Source organism: Gallus gallus, chromosome 2 (genome assembly GCF_016699485.2).
Source record: "Gallus gallus isolate bGalGal1 chromosome 2, bGalGal1.mat.broiler.GRCg7b, whole genome shotgun sequence".
NCBI lineage: Eukaryota > Metazoa > Chordata > Aves > Galliformes > Phasianidae > Gallus > Gallus gallus.
In genome coordinates this window covers 14,595,654-14,618,151 of record NC_052533.1, presented here as the reverse complement: position 1 = coordinate 14,618,151, position 22,498 = coordinate 14,595,654, and the positions used below count along the sequence as shown (strand labels likewise).

General features: G+C 40.4%; 1 protein-coding gene across 34 annotated transcripts in view; it reads left to right on the top strand.

Annotated features, from left to right (window-relative positions):
- SVIL (supervillin) overlaps window positions 1-22,498 on the top strand; it is a 134,132-nt gene that overhangs the window by 106,649 nt on the left and 4,985 nt on the right. For 26 of the 34 annotated variants that reach the window (XM_040694025.2, XM_046932038.1, XM_046932047.1 and 23 more), the window contains 18 exons: window positions 2,475-2,625; window positions 5,104-5,193; window positions 5,281-5,367; window positions 6,357-6,534; window positions 6,802-6,974; window positions 8,186-8,341; window positions 11,129-11,265; window positions 11,760-11,907; window positions 12,023-12,168; window positions 12,970-13,145; window positions 13,244-13,388; window positions 13,730-14,006; window positions 15,699-15,850; window positions 17,032-17,137; window positions 17,925-18,132; window positions 18,759-18,892; window positions 19,531-19,686; window positions 20,089-20,232. In XM_040694025.2, the coding sequence (XP_040549959.1) occupies window positions 2,475-2,625; window positions 5,104-5,193; window positions 5,281-5,367; window positions 6,357-6,534; window positions 6,802-6,974; window positions 8,186-8,341; window positions 11,129-11,265; window positions 11,760-11,907; window positions 12,023-12,168; window positions 12,970-13,145; window positions 13,244-13,388; window positions 13,730-14,006; window positions 15,699-15,850; window positions 17,032-17,137; window positions 17,925-18,132; window positions 18,759-18,892; window positions 19,531-19,686; window positions 20,089-20,232 (2,764 nt within the window). Of the gene's footprint in view, window positions 1-2,474; window positions 2,626-5,103; window positions 5,194-5,280; window positions 5,368-6,356; window positions 6,535-6,801; window positions 6,975-8,185; window positions 8,342-11,128; window positions 11,266-11,759; window positions 11,908-12,022; window positions 12,169-12,969; window positions 13,146-13,243; window positions 13,389-13,729; window positions 14,007-15,698; window positions 15,851-17,031; window positions 17,138-17,924; window positions 18,133-18,758; window positions 18,893-19,530; window positions 19,687-20,088; window positions 20,233-22,498 lie in introns of those variants that run through there. The other 8 variants (XM_025148355.3, XM_040694098.2, XM_015282111.4 and 5 more) reach the window with 2 other exon arrangements.

The window sequence follows — 22,498 nt, the reverse complement described above, 5'->3', positions numbered from 1 at the left end:
TTCCCCCAGGCAGAATGTGGTTTAGCCAACTCACTTCTTCAGGAATGCTGCCCTTTGGCAATTGCGAAAGCTTTTTAAATTACTACTAATTACCACGTGTGCGTGTTATGAAATTTCTGTGAACAATTCTGTTGGCTCGTACTAGTTTTCCAGCTGGAGAAAATTGTTTGTCCTTTTAAGCACTGCATATGCTTTTGTTTTTCACCAGGATTGGTATGGCAAGTTACATGGCTTAGGGATTGCTTACTGTCTATTCAGCTTACCATTTGTTTTCAGTTCATTAATAAAGGAAGATGGGAGTCTTTTTGCATTAGGGAGAGACCTGACATGAAATTACTCTGAAGTCTGTGTAATACGCAACCTGTCCAATTTCTAGGAAATCCAAGGATGTTTTACCCAAAAGAATAACATGAAATCTTCTATTGAAAGAAAGTTTAATTATGCTGTTAGAGCTACGTACTCTTTTATTCTTTGACATTGCTCCAGAGTTGGTCATGATCTTTCTTACAATCTGTGTGTGTAGTGATTAATGACAACACATTTTGGGTTTGTGCCTTCAGAATGTCCAGTGGCTCTGCACACTCTGAAACTTAATGTATTTTCTGGAGATGAAATGTAGAATTAATCATCCTATTGTTAGAGGCTGGGGAAAAACCCAACATATAAAAGAATCCATGTGATTACTTCTTGTCTCTCCCTCACTTCCCCACATATTGTAATCAAAGACTTATTCATATTCACTAAGTTAAAAGTACTTGTTTTGTGTATGAAATTTCACTTGTGGTTTCATTCAGTATATATTAATTTCCTGTCCAGATCTCTGGTAGTGTGTTACTGTCATTTTCTTCTACTAGCTGCTCATCCCAGAGGTGGCTGTGCTTCCAGCATTGGAATGGGAAGAGATTCAGGAAAGCAAGTAGAGATTGCTTTCACTGTTTCTATTGAAAGTATTTAGAGGCTTTTACAGAAGAGGAGGAAATACTTGAGTAGACTTCCATTTTGTTATTTCTATGGAACATTTTGGAGGGCTGGAGAAAATTTAGTATTTTACTCTGGTTATCATGACCTGCAGTGATAGTCTGACTGTGTTTCCTTTATAAACTAGGAGCAAACATTACTGCAGAAGGCTGCAGAGTTACATGGATCTAGAGGAAGGACTGGAGAGTTTGCCCGTGCTGGTCCTTGTGCAGCCATTGCGTTTATGTTTATTCCTCTGACTGATAGATGTTGCTTCTAGTACATGCTGAAAGGTGTAAGAAAATCTTATTTCACTGCAGCTCCTGTAGTCAGAATAGTTCTTGTATAGTTCTATACAGAGTAGTAACCCTGGACTGATTTCTTCAGTACTGTTAATTTAAAGAAAATAAATAAGATTATCTGGTTTTATATCCCTTCCTTGAATCTTGACCCCAAGAAGAGAGTTTTCTTCATATTCACAAGCTTTTGGATGCTTATTAATTTAAACTTCTATGTAGTTAGAAGTGTGCTGTGCTAAAGCACTAGCTTTAATTTTCATGTGGTTTTCAGTTCATCGGTTAACTTGTGAAGAAAACTGCCAAACAGCACACAACTTGGAAGTAATTCTAGTACTGGCAGCCCCACGCACTAAAAATACTTGCATACTCGATTTCCATGCAAAATAATCCTGAAATGTTGCTACCTTTTTAAGCTTAGTGCATTGAAGCAATATTTCTTTAGCCAAACCCGGCTATAGCTGATTATGTAAATTCCTTCCAATTCGGTGTGCCTTCATCCGTCCTTTGTATTAGGAGGGCACTAAGATGCTTAGTGCTCTTGGCTGCTTTCAGTCACTCAAGCTGTTGGGTGCTATTCTCTAAAGAAGGCAAGGAAAGCTAAAGGTGACCTCCACAAAATAAGTTTGGGGGATGGCAGGGGAAGGAAGGATCACACTCATTGGAAAAATACTGAGAGGAGCAAGCTGACATGGGGCCTACAGTGAGCAGCCTCTGGAGTGATAAGACAGCTAATATCCTGCCTGGAAAATTGAGTTACTTTTAAGAGAATGATTCAGAAATGACAAACTGAGGTTACGCTTCCTTAATTGTTATTTCCGGTGCCACCTGCAAATTTACACTTGAAAACATCTGTTGAAAGTTCAATTTGTGATCTCAGTAGTATAGTAAGTAACATTTGAAGAGAACAAGATCTAGAAAATTATATCCCAAGTAAATGGTTTGGTTTGCTTATGAGGATGCCTTTGCCTTGGCTGGTAGTTTCAATAAGAGGTCAAAATGCATAGACTGAAACCTTATCTTCTCACTGTAACAAAGCAGCAAAACAGTGAGGCTTGTTAGGGCCAGGGTCACTAAGCTGAGTCTGTGACTTTCCTTCAGTAGTTTGTTAGTCCCCCTGCCTCTGCAGAGGGCAGGGGAAATGTACACCCAGGCCTTTGCTATAGCCTGATTGGCTTACTTATTTTTAAACATCTTTTTTCTCTCTACCCCTTGAAAAAGCAGAGGATAGCAGATAATCAGGAGAGTCAAATGACTATAGAAGAAAGAAAACACCTCATCACAGCTCGAGAAGAAGCCTGGAAGTCCAGAGGTAAAGGCGCAGCAAATGACTCCACGCAGTTCACCGTAGCTGGTCGAATGGTAAAAAAAGGTCAGTGATGAAATGATCCCAGTATAAACAAGCCACTGCTTATCTGTCTAGTCAAAATAAAGTCAGGTTAAAGCTAAGTAGAAACAGTATCCATGTCTAGCAAGAGAGGACTGTTTATATTCAACTGAACATCCTGTCATAAGGCCCTTCTCTCGAGCTTCTTGTGGCTCTCAGTATTGATCCATTTCGTTCTGCACTGTTGCACTACCATCCAGTTATAACGGGGATCTGTCTGACTGCTGATCATCAATCACTTCAACATTTATGTGCTTCATCTTTCTGTCTGATGCAGTCCAAAGGACACAGTTGGATTATCCTTTCTTATTTATTTCTCGTTTAAAAACCCAGGTGCTGTTTCTGTAGAAAAATTGTGAAATCTTGGTGTTGCTGGCACTTCCCTCACCCCAAGGGTCACTGGGAATATGTAGGAAACACATGTTATTTTTATGGTTGCTGTTGTCGATGACAACTTAAGTGTTGTGTTTGGCTGAAGAAATCAGTGAACGTGTTTTTGCATAGAATTTGGGAGTAGAAATGACATGGAAGCAATGCTGACATTTTTGGGATCTCTTGAATTCAGCCAGTCACTGTTTCCAGATGCAGTCATTCTCCAGAAGTGGGAAGAAATATGTGAGGGTTATCCATGGTAGAAACACAGCTGTTCACGCAGTGGGCCTGGGAAGGTGATAGTTTTGGAAGAAGGTGCCTAAACTGATCTCTTGTAGTCAGAGAATACTAAAATCTGTTCTGCGACAAGAAGCTGGCAAAATTTGTGGTAGAGGTAGTACTTCAAGAGGGAACAACTCCATTTGCAATCCAGACCATATTCTGCTGGCAAACAAACAGATTGTATTAGGAATTGCATTTATTAGCAGAGTATTTTAGCTGCTGCTTACATTGTTTTGCTTTGATAATTGCCAGCTGTCTGTGTTTCAAGACTAACCTATTTTGGAGGGTCACCAAGACAGTGTTCAGTTGCCCACAGACTGCTGGCTGAGATTTTATTTTAGTTAAAAAAAATAATAATAATAAAATTGGTCTTTGGAAAGGAAGAGAAGGTGATAACGTTCACCCTTAATGGGAAGTGAAAAATACCCAGAAAGAATCTCTTTAGATACTGTGATCTGTCTTCTGGAGAAGAAAGGCATTCTTGTGACAGTGACATCAATAAAAGTAGCCCAAATGAGATTTTATGCAGATGTGTGCTATTTTTGTTGCCTAGAAGAAGAAATTATCATGATGGGTTTTTAATTTAAGGGATGATGAGAAAGCAGTGCAAAATTAGATCCTTGTTATATACATGTGCACAGATGCTGTATTTTAATCGATTCTTACAGCTTGAAATTTTTAATTCCTTAACTGGAAGGTGATTCTTGACTAGCACGTGAAGTAGATCTTGTGGTCTTGTGGATTAAGTCCTGGGAGAACTGCTTAAAAACTGTGTCCTCTCAAATATGTCTTGCTGAAGGCATTACAAACTGACTTGCTGAAAAATTGGTAGAAGGGGAAAACAGTGTTTGTGGAAAAGCTACTGGATTATATAATAAATCTGTCTTGGTGTTTTGCTGTTAAGACTTGTTAGGATTTGAATTAAAGGCAGTGGAAACATAGTGTATATTCTCGCAGCACAGCGCTAGTTTATTTGATCAAAACAACTAAGGACTTAAATTTATATGGCTCTGTAATTAGTAAGCTATGGCTAGGTGAAGAACAGACATTAGAGGAAGGCTTAAAGTATCATTTTCCCCCATCACTGAAAATCTAGGTAGCAATGGTTAATAGAATTATTTGATATGGTATGCTTTTCCACCTACTTAAAAACACTAAATCAATAGTGTGCCATTTCTTTTACTGGGTCAGTGGATTCATATCAAAAGAACAAAAAATTCATCTCATTTTTATCTATTGAGTCTGAAATAAATTGTTTCATGGTAATTTCAGAAAAGGAGGGAGGACAGTACAAATTCAGTGGGTAGATTACTTTACATGGTGAGGACTTCCATTTCCACCTCTACTTCTATGTGTCCTTAAAAACAGCAACAACAAAACAAACTAAAAAAGCCCCTCAATCACACCATGCCCAAAAATTACTTCTTAATCTACGGACTGTATTCACAAGTCAGATGCATCCTGCTAGATCTATTAAGAGTGGGTTTTGATTAAAAAGGGGACAGGAGACACCACACCAATGTCTGGAAGGTTTCACTGCTATTTCTGTATCTTCTGAACAAAAGCAGTCATGTATTTCTAACATGTAGCCTGGAGTACAACTTGAGTCTAAAATGTAAACCCAGTGACGCTTCTAAAGAGCACACTCCAACATCCCTGATACAGCAGTTGTGGAGGCTGCAGTAGGATGGGGGACTGTAGGAAATGGCGAGGCTCATTGGCTTTCCCTAAATAGCTCACCCTGTCATCACTGTTGGAGATGTGGGCTGACATGGGACGGTGTTTTTGATGTTTTCTGTTCTTACGCAGGCCTGGCTTCTCCAAGTGCACTAACACCAGTAGCATCCCCTTATGGTAACAGGCAGAAGTCTACCACTCCGGTCACAAAGCCCTTGGAAGGTAAGGAATAAACATGGCTGAAGTAAGTCCAGGATTTTTTTTTTAACTTCCTGTTACTAAACAAGTTTTGCTTTCTGTTTTGCTTAGAAATTGAAGCTAGGCCTGATATGCAATTGGAATCAGATATGAAGCTTGACAAGCTGGAGTCATTCTTGGGAAGGCTGAATAACAAAGGTCAGTAGCTACCAAAGAAGGCAATGTGTTCGTTCTTAAATCGCTTAAATCACTTAAAGTACTTCTAGTCCTTATGCTGTTGTGATACATATGTACAACAAAATAAATCACAATTGCAAAAAAAAAAAAAAAAAAAAACCTAAAAACAAACAAAAAAACCCAACCCAATCCTTCATTATTCCTCTACACATGATGTACACATTCTTCTTGAGAGCAAAATTCTCTGAATCCATGTGCTCAAGTCACTCTGGACCATATTGAACATATGCAGTGAGACAGCTTTAAGTGTTGTTGAACTTACTGATCTTATTTGAGCTGTGCGCAAGCACAGTTCATTCACTTTCCTACTTTTTGAGAACAAGCTTTCTGTAGCAGCTCCTACAGCCTCCTTGTAGAGATTGTTGGCCATACAGGAAGCTGTCTAGAGTTCTCTGACTGTTTCCATCTCATGTATTAGTCTTCAGTGTTGTAAAGACAAAAATTCTTTTGTGAACGGTAGAGTTTCAAATACCAAAAATAAATGTATTCACACTTCACCAGCAGAGGCAGTAGCACAGTGTAATGATTGCTTCATGCTCAATAATCTCAAGAAGTGAATTTGTACTTGTGGCTCCAGTAGATCTTTGGAAAGGAAGGAGTTATTTGGTTGGAGGCAAGGCACAATACACAAGACCATAAAATGCACATATCATCCTACCAAAATAACTCATTTTTAATAGTGCTTAATTATGTTTTTGGCCATATTTCCCACCCATTTTTTAACAAGGATTATTGCGTATGAGTAGCAGCTATGCTCTTTTTTTATCATTTATTTTCCAAGAGACACTTCTACTGTGTTTCCTTCAAATTCCACCAGTCAATGAGAACCAAACCAAAACCACAGGAAGCCATGTTTGCCTCTTAATCAAGTCAGAATTTAATGTGATTATTTATTGGGTAAGCTGTTTATTTTGTTGGGTTTTTTTTTTTTCTTTTTTTTTTTCCTACAGTCGCTGGAATGCAAGAGACAGTGTTGACAGTTACAGGAAAATCTGTGAAAGAGGTGATGAAGCTGGATGATGATGAAACATTTTCCAAATTTTACCGCCGTGTGGATTTCCCTTCCTCCTCTGTGCCTTTGGACCTTGATGAGGACTTTGATGCCATCTTTGACCCTTATGCACCAAAGTAAGAATCACTCTTTTCACTGCTTTGAATGCAGAAATAGGAAGGGTGGTCAGAATGTTTGGCTTTAAGTTACCTTGTAGATATTCTTATACTGGGCATGTCTGTTTCTACTACATTTTTCTAAATCCAGCCTTCTGCCTGGATCAGTGAACTAATTCTGGTTTCCTCACAAATGTCACACCCCAAATCAAGTAAATCTCTTATCATTAAACTCTTCTGATTTACCAGTTATCAACTGATAACTTTAAACACTGCTTGTTTTTTCAGGTTAATATCCTCTGTAGCAGAGCACAAACGTGCAGTGAGGCCTATGCGCAGGGTTCAGTCCTCCAGAAACCCCCTGAAAATGCTGGCAGCAAGAGAAGATATTCTTCATGAGTACACTGAACAAAGACTGAATGTTGCCTTCATGGAGTCAAAGCGAATGAAAGTAGAAAAAAGTAAGCTAACAAGGTGGTTTGTGAAAACCACTGTCTTGCTAATTTAATTAAAACCAAAACTAAACAAAAAGCAAAAACCACAACTGAAGGAATAGAATATATTCTCCAAGAGGCCACAGATTTGTTAAGGTGTAAGACTGAATGTAGTCTGGCCAAGGAGGCCTGGAAAAAAGGGTTCACTTGACTTCCTCAGGGAAAGTTACCTGCAGCCTCTTCCTCTGTGTATTTATTTTTAACACTCACCTTATGCAGAGGTAGAGCAGTTGTACTTGCAGGTGAGGACAGGAGATCAAGCAAAGCATATCTAGCAATATGCTACAGGGGCTGGAGGGAGCTGGGAAGAATAGATAAATGTTCAGGAATACCAGCCTCAGTTTTGGATCCTTGGTTTTTCTCAACCTGGAACTAGCCAGGTTAATTTCTAAAAAGGATCTGTGCTCTGTAGGAGAGCTTTGTGTTTTGCTTATGGCATTGCTTTCTCCTGATAACTAGACTTGACATCAGGACAATTTATTGTAAAATTTACTCAAAGATTAGTCAAGCCACTTTGAACATTTGGGGTACAAGTTTTCTTTATTATGTTTGAATAAAGGAAGGTCATCTCTTAAGTATTGCCTGTACTGATGAAAGTCTAATTGTATGTCTAATATTTTATTGCATTTGATGAGGAGTATTTCCATGAATTATAAGTTCATAAACTGCTTTGTCTTTGGTAGAGAAATAAGCAAAAGCAGCTGAGCATTTAAGGCTTGAAGTTTACAGTAAGAAATGAATAGGACTTCGAAATGCAGATGGCTGTTGTATCACACTGGCTGAGACAAATTTGAAGTGAATTTCAGTTCATTAGCATTGACTGCTTGGGTCTCTGTCATAATTAATCATGTATATCTCATTGTAGGTCTACACAGTACTTCATAAAACACAAGATAATACTAACGTTGGTATTTCTGCCAAAGTTCGTAATTCCAATACAAACAATTTAGTCTGTGATGATATCTGGAAACGTAGGTAGTAGAAAACCCACAAAGCTTTTAGTGTATCAGTTAATCTAAGTTCAGCCTGTGTTTGCTGTTGCTACTGAGAAGGGGAAAATTACAGATATTTGGGAAAACATTTTTTTAATGCAACAACTGAAGCTATTTGAGTATAATTTATCCTCATTTGTTTTTTATCCAACTTTGTTTTCTTTTGTTTGTTTTTTAATGTACAAGTGTCTGCAAACTCAAATTTCTCAGAAGTAGCACTTGCTGGTTTGGCAAGCAAGGAGAACTTCAGCAACGTTAGTCTGCGGAGTGTTAACCTAACAGAGCAAAATTCTAACAACAGTGCTGTGCCATACAAGAAGTTAATGCTGCTGCAAATTAAAGGTATGCTAGAACTGTATTCATTGTCTGTATATATTAAGCTGATTGCAGTAGATGGGAGTTGCTATTATGGCTGAATGCCGAGTTTCTAGGTGGTGCGCAGCTCAAGATTTATGCCTAAAAGCTAAGAGTAGTGAGAACTGTGCAACAAATGAAAACCCTTTAAAATAGGTTTGCATTTTCATCACTGGTGTGTGTTTTCTAAGGAGAAAACAGAATGTTTCATCAATTGTAGCCTTCTCCTATGGAAATTTTTGAACTGTCTTCTAGTTCTTTTAGCATTTAGTATAGCTTGGAAATGCCTTGATGATGTTCTTGCCCCACTTCCTTCCACTTCCTCCACATGCAGAAGAAGTCGAGCAGAGGAGGCAGGCAACTGGCATGGCTGAGCAAGGACCTGCAGCTTAAACTGAGGGAAAAGAGAGGAACGTAGAAGCAAGTAGAAGCAAGGCTGTGTAGCCTAGGAGGAATATAGGGATGTTGTCTGCATGTATAGAGATAAGACCAGGAAAGCCAACGCACAGATGGAGCTGAACTTGGCAAGGGATGTGAAAAATAACCCAAAGGGTTTCTACATAAACAGGATGAGACAGACCAAGGAGAGTGTTCCCCCTCTGATAAACGAGGACGGAGATCTGGCTTCCTCAGACAGAAAGCTGAGGTGCTCAGTATGTGCTTTCCGTTAGTCTTCACTGGTCGTCAGGCTCCCCATGTCTGCCAGGACCCTGGAGTTCTAGGTGTGGATGGGAGGAGCAGATTCCGTCCCATTGTAACAGTGGAACAAGTCTGAGACCTCCTCATGAAACTGAATGTATGTAAATCCATGGGGCCAGATGATATGCATCCCAGGGTTCTGAGAGAGATGGCTGATGTGGTTGCTGAGCCACTCTCCAACATATTTGAAAAATCATGGCTGTTGGGTGAAATCCTTGGTGACTGGGAAAAGGGAAACATTACTCCCATCTTTAACAAAGGGAGAAAGGAAGACCCGGGGAACTACAGGCCGGTGAGCCTCACCTCTGTGCCTGAGAAGATCATGGAGGAGATCCTCATGGTTACTATGTTAAGGAACTTACAAGGTGAAAAGGTGATCTGAGATGGCCAGCGTGGCTTCACCAAGGACAGATCTTGCTTGACCAATCTGGTGATCTTCTATGATGGAGTGACAGCATCGGTGGACAGGGGAAGGGCGACATATCTCATACACCTGGATTTCTGCAAAGCCTTTGACATGGTCCCTCACCACGTCTCCCTCTCCAAATTGGAGAGGAATGGATTTGAAAAATGGACTGTTTGATGGATTAAGAACTGGTTGGCTGGTCGCAACCAAAGGGCTGTGATCAGTGGTTCTATGTCTGGGTAGAGGCCGGTCACGAGTGGTGCCCCCCAAGGGTCAGTCTTGGGACTAGTGCTCTTCAACATCTTCATCAGTGACATAGACGATGGCATGGAGTGCACCCTCAGCAAGTTTGCAGATGACACCAAGCTGAGTGGTGCAGTCCATACACTGGAGAGAAGGGAAGCCATCCAAAGGGACCTGAACAGGCTGGAGAAGTGGGCCCATGTGAACCTAATGAGGTTCAACAAGACCAAGTGCAGGGTCTTGCACTTCGTCTGGGGCAGTCCCAGGTATTTATATAGACTGGGGCAAGAACTCCTTGTAAGCAGCCCTGTGGAGAACTGTGGAGACTTGGGGGTCCCTGTGGAGACTTGGGGGTCCTGGTGGATGAGAAGTTGGACATGAGCCAGCAGTGTGCGCTTACGGTTCAGAAGGCCAAGTGTGTTCTGTGCTGCATTAAAAAAGGGGTGGCCAGCAGGGAGAGGGAGGTGATTGTCCGCCTCTACTCAGCTCTTGTGAGGCCCCATCTGGAGTACTGCGTCCAGGCCTGGAGCCCCCAGCACAAGAAAGACGTGGATCTCTTGGAGTGGGCCCAGAGGAGAATGGCCACCAAGATGATCAGAGGGCTGGAGCACCTCTCCTATGAGGAAAGGTTGAGGGCACTGGGCTTGTTTAGCTTGGATAAGAGAAAGCTCTGGGGAGACCTCATTGTGGCCTTCCAGTACTTGAAGGGAGTGCATAAACAGGAGGGGGATGGACTGTTTACATGGGTTGATAGTAACAGGACAAGGAGGAATGGTTTTAAACTAAGACAGGGGAGATTTAGGTTAGATATTAGGAGGAAATTTTTCACCCAGAGGGTGGTGACACACTGGAACAGGTTGCCTAAGGAGGTTGTGGATGTCCCATCGCTAGACGCATTCAAGGCCAGGCTGGATGTGGCTCTGGGCAGCCTGGTCTGGTGGTTGGTGACGCTGCACATAGCAGGGGGGTTGAAACTAGATCATCATTGTAGTCCTTTTCAACCCAGGCCATTCTGTGATTCTATACCATAGAAATGTATCTGATTCTTCAAAATGGTAGCTACTTCGGCAGAAACTCTTAGAAGTTTTTACTGTTTACAGGCTGTGCCATGCCTTCTTGAGTGCAAGATTCTAGAATTTGGCTGTTTCTCTGCCATTTACTTAATTGATTTCTTTCCAGAAGGACATAATATTGTTAAAGCAAGAATGGGAAATAATAGAAATATTAGTTGATAGGAGGCAACAAATTTTGCTTCCTGTGAGTAAATCCTTCTTCCACCATTATATTCTTTCATTCTTATTTAACAGACTTTTTCCATGTATTTTGCTAACTGTGATGGGACTGTTTGTCTTTCATTCAAAATGATTAGATCTTGGCATTTGATGTCAGTATTCATGGGAATATAATTAGCTTTGGTTTATCTTTAGGAAGAAGACATGTTCAAACAAGATTAGTTGAACCAAGGGCCTCATCACTGAACAGTGGAGACTGTTTCCTATTGTTAACTCCACATCTCTGTTTCTTATGGGTAGGAGAGTTTGCAAATGTCATAGAAAAAGCAAAGGTTAGTACTAGTTCATTTTTTTATTGTTTATTTTAGAACTGTCACAGCATTAACCTTTGATGTAACTGAGCCTTGGTGCCACTTGTCTTGTAAGGTTGTATGCAGCTGAGAGTCAGCAACGGGTAGATATGCAAGTTTCCTGTAAATATGTTTTAGCACTGTGCACTGAATGAAAGCTGACATAGACATGTGTAGGTTGCAAAGCTGTGAGAGAAAAGAGGATATCCTCAGGAAATGGATTTGCACGCCAACAAAAAATAGTCTGAATTGCAGGATGTCCTTTTTATTCCTATTCTCGTTAAGATCAAGCCTTGTTTTAAGGCAAATAAAAAAATGAATGTATTTCTGTAATTTTTTTCTCTAGTATCTGTTTATTTGATGTTTCTCTTATTTGGTGCAACCAAATGTCTGCTTCTGCCTTCTCTCTGAATGCCATATACACAAGTATGCCTAAGACTTATGCAACCCTGTCCAGATAACTGTTAATCTCTTAGGCTTCAGAACTTGCAACTTTGATTCAGACAAAGAGGGAACTTGGCTGTAGAGCTTCTTATATACAGACTATAGAAGAAGGAATAAACACCCATACCCATGCAGCCAAAGACTTCTGGAAACTCCTTGGTGGCCAAGCAAATTACCAGTGTAAGCATTCTCATGTTTACATTATCTCATGTTTTATCACAGTAGAATAATTGAGTTGGTTCTCTCTACAAAAAAAAAAAAAAAAATTATTATTTTGGACGATCTTTTCCCTAAGCTGCTGGAAGACCTGAAGAGGATGAAATGTATGAAGCTGCCATAATAGAAACTAATTGCATTTACCGTCTTGTAGAGGATAAACTCATTCCTGAAGATGACTACTGGGGAAAGATGCCAAAATGTACCCTGCTACAACCAAAAGAGGTATTGTGCCACTTACTGCTCCTGTGGTAAGTGCAGGAACAGACAGCTGATATGACTGCAAATGCTCATGGATATGTTCACTGAAAATGGGCTTCTCTGTGTTTGGGAAAAGCTTCTGAATATATTGTTGTCTAGAGTGTGCTGCAGGTCTTCAAACATTTGGTCATATCTTTAAAGTGACATACTGTTCTAGGAAATGTCAGCCACTGTTGACAGAAAGATTAACATGACTCTGAAGTCATGAAGTACAAAACAATTAGCACTTTGGTGGCATTCATCTAAGTACAAATTAGAGCAGATGTCCAAAATAAAGACAAGATGCATTTGTTTGAACGCACTGATGTTGCTGCCTATTTGCTGAGCCAGTTACCTAGGCTGTATATTCTGTCAGCATTCCTCTGTTGCAGGAAAAGTACAGGTGTAAACCTCAGGGAAAGTTGCTGTAGTCAGATAGCATTTGGTCATAGAACAGAATCAGTTCTTGCATAGCCACATCTCTCTGGTCTGCTAGCAACTTAGCTACTACCTAAAGATACACCTCATAGCAGCCCCAATACTTGCTTCCAGTCATTCTCAATTTCTAACTGCCATGGTGCATACCACCACCCTGTCCTTACTTTCATTATAGTGCTAGCTGTTAGTATCAATGTAGGTACTCTGATATTTGGAGGAGCTCAAGTTAAACACACTGTTAGCTTGTGGCACCAGAAAGCTGGAGGATCAGGGCATCGTTACCTAACCTGATGGTGTGTTACTGAAATGATTTTTTGGGTTTTTTTTTTTTTTTTATTTGTTTTTCAGGTGCTCGTATTTGATTTTGGCAGTGAAGTGTATGTCTGGCATGGAAAAGAAGTTACTTTAGCACAAAGAAAAGTGGCATTCCAGCTGGCAAAACACTTGTGGAATGGCACCTTCGACTACTCAAATTGTGACATAAATCCTCTGGACCCAGGAGAATGCAATCCCCTCATACCCAGGTACCAAAATTCAAGTTTAGTGTTATTTCAGAATCATTGGTTTCTTTCCTTTCTTTCAGTGTTAACTTTGATTCTTTTTCTTATATTGCCTTGTACAGAAAGGGACAAGGACGTCCAGACTGGGCTGTGTTTGGCAGGCTCACAGAACATAATGAGACCATACTGTTCAAAGAAAAATTCCTTGATTGGACAGAGCTGAAGAAACTCAATGAGAAGAATTCTAGTGAATCCCTTCACCAGAAGGTGCATTTAATAAGCATGCTAGGTATTTCAAACTAGATGACCTAGCTGGGATGGAAGCCAGGGGAGCTTGTTCTTAAGGATGCAGAGCACTTTCTTTATCTTGTGGGCTTTGACGTGAGGGTCAGAACATCACCACCTATAGTGTGAAGCCACACAATTGTTTTTTATTAGTGCTGAGCAAGTCAGTGAAGACTGACAAGGTGGCTTTGACAAGGCATCAGGTGATGACAAGGTAGAAAGTATTGAAGTATGCAGGAGTCAAAATATTCAAGTGGAGTTGTGTGGTATGGGAAGGGGGGAAAGGCTGTGCTCAAAGAAATCTGTTTTGTGTTTTCTCACAGGAAGAATCCAAATCTGATTCTAAACCATATGATGTCATGCTAATGGTACCTGTGCCCCAAACTGCTGTAGGCACGGTTCTGGATGGAATGAATATTGGCCGGGGCTATGGACTTGTAGAAGGAGAAGATGGGAGGCAGTTTGAAATTATCACTGCATCTGTGGATGTCTGGCACATCCTGGAGTTTGATTATAGTAGATTGCCTAAACAAAGCATAGGACAGTTCCATGAGGGAGACACATACGTGGTGAAGTGGAAGTACATGGTGAGCACTACAGGTTAGTGAACAATTGTGTTTCATCCTGCTGAAACATGGGTAAGTGCAGATAAAACAGTTCCTGTTAGTGCTGAGATCCAGACATAGAGTGGATATGTGAAACTACTGCAAGGGTTAGAAGTGCTAATTAAGTCTTCCTAGACCTTTAAGTAGTAAGAAAAAACAACACAAAAACAGTAGTTATTTTTCATAACTCAAGTATAATACTGTCTATCTATCTCTGCTTTTACCCAACAGTGGTGTTGTACATATTCACAAGACAGCTCATTGTGCTCACAGCTTAACACCAAAATAACTAGGCATCTGGATACAAGAGAGGTAGGCTTAGCAACCAGGAAAGCCTTTGTTGGGTAATGGAGAACAGTAACAATGACAGGAAAAGACCTTGCCAATTCAGTGCCATTACTGTCCTTTTTGCTGTTTCTGGAAACTCTTTTCTATGGGTTTCAGTCTCAAACAAACAATTTTGACTGTGTTCTGACAAAGTGCCTGACAGCAGCAGGTAAATGTTGAGAATGAGCTCAGTGTGCTCACCGGAACTCTCCCTTCTGGCATTAAAATAAGAAGAAGTGGCGTTTGTGATCAGTAAAATAGAAATAATCTAAAGAATGATTGCTCTGAGTAGGAAAATATCAAAGCTAGTTGAAAGCAGTAAAGCAGCTATACAGCCTCAGGCTTTAAGCCAAAAAATGTAGGAAGGTACCTTTTCAGCATCATTAAGTTCTGATACTGGTGAATCCAAGAAAAACACAAAAGTTTGCAAGCCTTGGGGGAAGTGGATAACACTAATACTGAACTGTAAACAGTCTCTTAATCCAAAGGGCTGAAAATATATTCCATCAATCCAAAAAAGAATACATTCTTGTGTAGGAGGCAATACTTCTATGGATTGAATGTACAGTTAAGAGTGAAACCATACATGTTAGAAAGGACTAGTAGCTTGAATATTCTCTATTTAAAAAATAAAACCAGGATACTCTGTCTTAAGTATTTCACTTGGATTCTGGTCAGCACATTTTTAGGAACCTGGTTGAAAGCTCTTGGTTTTGAAAATCCTCAATTAATTATATCTGTTATCTAGTATTTACCGGTAAGAGTAAAATATTCCATGACTGGTTTGGTGGTTGAACTTCACTTACTCTAAACATCATTTTAAAAAGCTTACCAAATAGTCTCTTTTATGACTGCAGAATACTTCTTTGGTCGCTTTTGTTCTGTAGTTTTCCTTTACCAGGAAAGATTTTTCTTTTATGCCCGTAGCTTTCTCAACTGTTGCTATTTCCAGTATTGCTCAGCAGCCAGCTCTTTTGCTGCCAAAGAACAGTGTGTAATGTGGAAAATGAGCCATAAAGCACTCTTCTGGTAACTTGATGGGACATACCGTTTCACATGCTAATTTGCTCAAGTGATTGTTAGTGATTTTGCTCCAGATACTACCCGTTCTTTCTATATGCTCTCTCTTTTTGGCTTACATGAACATCTCTGCACTTGGGCTTACATCCACCCGATGAGGCAATACCAGCTTTGCATAAGAAGAGCATGCTGTCTTGGTGGCCTGATGTTCCTCCAATTGGTTGTTTCATCTTTCCTGTTCTGGCCAGGATAGTGCTGAGCTGGCAGATGAGATTAAACCATGTGCTGCTTAAACCTGTAGCCAGTGTACTTTCTTCAGCATGTGCTTTCTGTTTTGCAGTTGGAAGCAGACAAAAAGGAGAGCAACAAGTAAGAGCTGTTGGAAAAGAGAAATGTGTGTATTTCTTTTGGCAAGGAAGGCACTCCACAGTGAGTGAGAAAGGGACATCGGCACTGATGACAGTGGAACTTGATGAGGAGAGAGGAGCACAGGTGAGCTTCCTGCAGATCTAGGTGGGAGTCTTGGCAAGAGCTGCCAGCCCACGCAGTCACTGGCAGAAAGCGTGGGTAATCTTTTTTGCCTCTTCTCTTTCTGTAATGATATCCTTGCAGGTGAAATTAGCTAGCCTTCAAAATTACTTTTGGCTTTAGTCCAGCTCCTAGAGACACATCAGCCTTCTTTATGGATTTTCATTTCCCACTCTCACTTACAAAGACTGTATTTCTGAGAATTGTTGAGGAAAGACATCTTCTCTCCTCCCTCTTAGAGATAAGTGAAGCACAGCAAAATAAATTTTTGCTTTCCCTTTCCATGTATCCAGATAACAGAATGTATTCCTAGCACTGGGAGCAGGAGAAGCACTCTGTTCTGTTGAACTCTGTCAAAAGCATTTTCTGCAAGGCTAAAACATGAAAATACATTTAAAATCAAATTTTCAATTTGTTTACTCTGTCATTATGGAGGAGATTGCCTTATTTTGCAAGAATTCTAGCAACTGCACATACAGCTAATTTAAAGAGTATAGACTTTGTTGTTAGGCTGAGTTCAGCACTGCTGGTAAGAGCACACAAAATTAGGAGATTTGAAGTTAATCTCTGTACCTTGATAAATTAATTCTTGAGCAGCAGTGTAAACATGACTATTAAGCCACGGGTTCACAGAGAAGATTTGCAAACAGCACTTGGCCCAGTGTGTGGAATGCTGTGCAACCTAGCTGATTTAACAATTTGCTATCTCAGTTTCACAATCAGAATTTAACAAAGAATGTGCATGTTGTCATAAGCCAGTTTTACAGCTAATTTTAAGCCTACCTGAGTTTCTGCAGTATTTCTCAAACAGTTTCAAAGGATATCAGGCAAGATGGCCCAGTCTTGTAAAGAATTCAAATTAAACTAATATAAATTAAAATGTATTTGTTATTTTTTATCTTCTGAAACTCTTGATTGTTGGATTCCAGATAGAGGTTTCTTTTAATATGTAGGTCACATATGAAACTCGTTGCATGTTGATGCATATGGTAATTTCAGTGGTAGTCAGCAAAGTGCGAGGAAAGCCATCTTTGTGGGTAGCCATAGCTATATGATTTTTAATAAACCACAGGGAATAGTTCTCCCAAGTCTCTATTGTTGCTTCATTTTTTTTTTAATGAATAGTGGTGCTTTCCAATTTCCAGGTACAAGTGCTTCAAGGGAAAGAACTACCATGCTTCCTGCAGTGCTTCCAAGGAGGGATGATTGTGCATGCTGGAAGAAGGGAAGAGGAAGAAGAAAATGCACAAAGTAAATTACTGTTCATTAAGAGTTTCTGCCCCATAATCTTTTCTTCACCTATTGTGAAGGACTTTGAGTTCAGTCTCAACTACCATACTCTGTAGAAAAGAGCCATGAATGCCATAAAAACCATGAGACTGCTTTGCTGTCAAGGTAGTTTATATCTTCCCTGAGCTTAGGCTGGATTTTGTCAGCCAAGAGCAAACTGACTTCATTGTACTGATACATGCATAAATTATTCTGGTTGGTTTTTAATTAAGCAAAGTGCCTCTTTGCATTAAAATATTCTTTTCTACATAGTCTAGGAAAAAGAGCATTTTTATGAGCAGTTCTCCTGTGACTAATGCAAAATTAAGCTTTTGTTACCCATTCATTGCACTTTACAACATATTCCTTGATGTAGCTTGGAAATGTTCCAGTTCACTTCTGAATGCGACCTGCTGTGCCTAAGGTGCACAGAGAAAGAGATGCTGAATAGAAAGACTACTCAGTTTGTTTCCCTTTTTGTTCCCATGAGTTAAAAAGTAACAGAAGCTTGACTCTTCTGCTCTTAACAAAGCAGACGTGACTCTTGAAGTCTCTATCTCTAGCAAGATTTCATAAGGTACTTTTCTTCTCTGCAGCAGTTTCTCAAGTAATGTTAGCCAAACCTGATGCTTAGTTTATTCTGTAACAATAGAGGAACACAATATGTGAAATTCATCTAGTATGAAAAGAGCTGTTCCAGAGCAGAGGTCTTGAATTTTCAATTCCTTGTGACTGTATAATACCCCTGCACTGTTCCTGTCTGCTCCAGGTGACTGGAGACTATATTGCGTGCGAGGAGAAGTTCCCAATGAAGGAAACTTACTTGAAGTAGCATGTCACTGCAGCAGCCTGCGTTCCCGGACATCCATGATTGTCCTCAATATAAATAAAGCTCTTATCTACCTGTGGCATGGCTGCAAAGCACAATCTCACACCAAGGATGTAGGAAGAACAGCAGCCAATAAAATAAAAGAACAGTGAGTGTCTGACCTATATTTTGGAGATGTTTATACAGACTAGCAATTTACTTAAAATAGTCTGCCTTGTATAACAATTGAAATAAATAAAGCTGTCCTTTGAGTACAATTGCATGCTTGATAACGAGGAGGAATGGCAGGTTAACTGATTCACTGGAGTGGGGAAAATGTGTTCTGTGATCACTGCAGGTCAAATGCACTTATTCATCCTACCGTACCAATTATAGTTGCAAAAAACATCTCTTTCCATTTGGAGGGAGAATCTCCGTATTTGAGTAGCAAACTAAATCCCAGCTGATAGGATTAGAACCAAGAGGAAGATGTGCCTCGTGAATAAGTGATTGGAAATGGATTTAAGAAAGCATGCAAGGAGGACAGCAGTAGTTACAAACTTGAACAGTGAGCTCCCACGAGCATCTTCTCCTCCTCCTTGGGTATGTGGTGCTATGAGAATGACTGTTGAAATTCTGTGTCTTGTTTACTGATAACTTTTGTCATCATTTTCCAAAAGATCATGATGACACAATGTACAACAAGCCTATAAGGTGATTTTGGGTTCTAGTAAATCCTGAGCGAGGAAGTTTGGGGCAGGGAAAAGTTGGATTCACTCTCTTTGTATTTTGCAGATGTCCGCTGGAAGCAGGGCTGCACAGCAGCAGCAAGATGACAATACACGAATGTGATGAAGGGTCAGAGCCTTTGGGATTCTGGGATGCATTAGGAAGGCGAGATCGAAAGGCCTATGATTGCATGTTGCAAGGTAGACCTGCATTCCTGAGTTTTGCACTTCCAGTTTACTTTACTGGTCTATAGTATTGTCAGATTTAATGTACAGGTTTTGAAGAACTTCTTCTCTCCAGTGAGTTGCTAACAAAAAAAATCCCAACCTCTACCGAGTTAAGCGTTACTTTTCTAGAAGGAAAGTGCTGGAAAACAAGTTTTGCATTTACTTCTCTCCCCCTTCTGCAGCCCCTCAGTGTTTGTGCAGCATGGAGCAACAGCTAATGCTGTTACCAACACATTTTAGTTCTGTTCTGACGGGATTAGGGAGCTGTTCTGCACACATTCTTGTCCAGTCTTTGCTTTCAAACTGCCAGGTAGCAGGGGAATTGATTTACAAAGTGGAAAGTAGGCTTTGAGAAGGGCTTGCTTCACTTAAGCTGTGAAACAGACAGTTATGAAACAGCTGATAGTAACTAGCCAGAGTCATATTCAAAGTGATGGCAGCCAGCGTTTTAGCTCAAGATCATCACAGCTGCTGCCAGTTCCCCAAGACATCTGGTTGTCTTCTTTGATGTCACTCTAAATATTGATTTTTTTTAAATTATTTTTTCTTAATACATTCATCTCCATCACTTCCTATTGAAAATCTTTTGTTGTTGTTTTTATTCTTTCAAGATCCGGGAAAGTTTAATTTCACCCCCCGCCTCTTCAGCCTCAGTAGTTCTTCGGGAGAATTCTCAGCCACTGAGTACGTTTACCCTTCAAGAGACCCTACTGTCATCAATTCTATGCCCTTCTTGCAAGAGGATCTTTACACTGCCCCACAGCCAGGTATCTGCTTTAATATACTTCTGTAACTGAAAAATAGATAACTGTATCATGCCTTGGGCAGTAATTCAGGTACCGTAATCACTTCTAACTTGATTTATAGCAGGAAAATGTGTGTATGTGATGTTTATACAGCATTAAGCAGTGAGTAATTTCTCCATGATAAATATGCTGAGAATTAATCAAATATATTTGTATCCCAAAAGCTTCCTATAAAAATACCTTGTTTATATCAGAAAATCAGACTTCAGCTGAGGTTCAGCTGGATGAATAACAAAAGGGATTGGTAAGCTTCAAAATGATCCTGTTCTGATGCTGACAAACATGTGAGGCTGATGTTGTTCGGGGAATTCCAAGAACTACTGAGTGGTAATGACGGGTTTGCTTCTTTTTTTGGCTGCACAGCACTGTTCCTTGTTGACAATCACCATGAAGTGTACCTGTGGCAAGGCTGGTGGCCTGTGGAAAACAAAATCACTGGATCAGCTCGAATCAGGTGGGCTACAGACAGGAAATGCGCCATGGAGACCGTGCTCCAGTACTGCAAAGGTAACAGATGGCTGTGCCTGGCTGTTCTGCATGTGCCGTGCTTTTCTGTCCCAAGCTAGGGGCTGCTCAGTTAGGCACTCCCCTGTTAAACGCCAGTGTATTTGAAGATACATTCTCCACTTTTTATTAGCAAATAATTTTCCCAGTAATGCCATTATTCCCAAGTTGCCACGTTTATCTGGTGACCCATTTCTCAGAGGAAAGGCTTTTTTTTCCCCTGTGTTCTCATTGTGGGAGCATAGTTCAGACATCAGATTTCTAAAAGGGAATTCTGAGAACAGAGCCTCTTAAACTTGCTTTCTCTCTAGCTCCTCTTAGAATTCATAAGCTTATGTGTGTCAAAAGACTGAATGAAAATACTTTTTGCTGATATAATTGGGTTTTGATTTATTGAGGGAGATGGAAAGACTGAAGATCAAGAACAAGTCTCACACAGAAACAGATGGCAATTGGAAAAGCTGGAACACAGAGCTGAGGTCCTTGCTCAGTAGTTTCCTAGACTCATTTCTACAAGGCAGAGTTACTGCTGCTCAGCGTGCAGTGATTCAAGCTGTAATTGATGGTCATGTACGAGTCACCTGGCCAGATTCATTTCTGCACTAGCGGAGTTTCTTTGAAACATTGTAGTGCTTTCATGTCATTTCATCGAAGGTTATGAGAGACTGGAAACAGACCTTGCATCTTCCAACAGAGGATGAATAAGGAAAGGTGAAGGGAGAAGAAGGCATGCTAACAGCCATGTTTGTTCAGATCAGAGCAATTCTCACTGGAACAAGTTAGCCAAGTTACTAACTGGTGCAAACTATGTCCTCGTGCAAGGAAAGGCTGATCTCATGATGACACTGATTATTATTTTTTCTGTAGCAAATAATCTTTACAACTTGTGATGGAACTGGTGACAACTGTCATCTCTCCCATGGGCATTTGTATGTTTGAAGAGAAAGAGCAATATCCATGTTGGATTCCATCCTTATAAGGATAAAACCAGTCTCCTTCCCAATCTGCAGGTCCAATAGGAATAGAAGCAATTGCTATGTTTCTATTCAGTTGCCTGGTGTCACTGAGGGGAACTGGTAACGCCTGGCAGGAGACAGCTGAAAACCAGTGTCAGAGACACTGAAGTGCGACCTTTATGAGACTGTGTTTCTGCTCTGTGTAATTTATCTTCTGGTGTCCCTGTCACTGCCCTGCCAAACAACAGCATATGTTTAGGAACAGGGTGATACAGTCAAGGCAGTAGATGGAAAAGTCTTTAGCAGGGACTGCTGAATTCCTAAAGAAGAGGCTACCCACTTCCTTCTCCCACTGCATCCCCTCAGGCTGTTTGGGTTGGTTTTTTTTTTTGCCAGTCAGAATGAATGATTACATGCAGCTCTGAGATCATTCCATACAGTATGCTTCCCAGCAGAAGTGAATGTCAGCATAGAGGAACAGAGCCCACACAGTGAAGTGCCCAGAGTTGCTCAGCAGGCAGTGAGAGAGATGGAAATAAGATACCCCCAGGCTGTGTTCCTTATGCAGTGCTGTAATCTTCTGGTAATAAAAATCATGTTTTCTGGCCCCAGCAAAAAATGGAATCTGATACACATGTTGAGGTTTGGATACTTTTCTAGGTTTCTTGAACGTTAGTTAGATGTTAGATGATGGGAAAAGGGAGTTAAATTTGCTGCATCTCTGCACAGTTAAAAGCTCTTCAGTGACTCCTCATGGACTCCTCATTATTGTGCATAAATTTTAATTTAATTCTGAAGTATAGCATACATATCATAGGTTTTTTGCTGGGTGCTAACTTTTTAGCCCCTGGCTATAACTTCGCAGCAATAAGAGCTTTTTCCTCTTTGGTTGGATGGGCACAGAGCAAGTTTACTACCCTTAAAGATCAGTACTGTTTGTACTATTTCTGTGCCGAAGCTGATGTCACAGAATCACAGAATGGGACTTTCTTTGCTGTCCCATCATTTCCATGATCTAACACTGGGCTGTTCTGTCAACCACTTCAAAATTTCATTGCATCAGGCTACCAGGGCTGACTAGATCTTGTGTCATTACTTATTAAGGGGGTGAGATTAAAAACCAAGAGATAAAATGTAGGAAATATTCTGACTGGTATATAGGTAGTGATCAGAAGGATAAGAAGACTCTTCTATTTTTCTTTCTCCTTTTCTTCCATCCTCTATTTCCCTCTCACTTCCCTTTCCTGGCTTGCAATGTTTAACCACATGATGGTATGGAAAAGATTGATTACCTCCTCTGAATATCCCTTGAA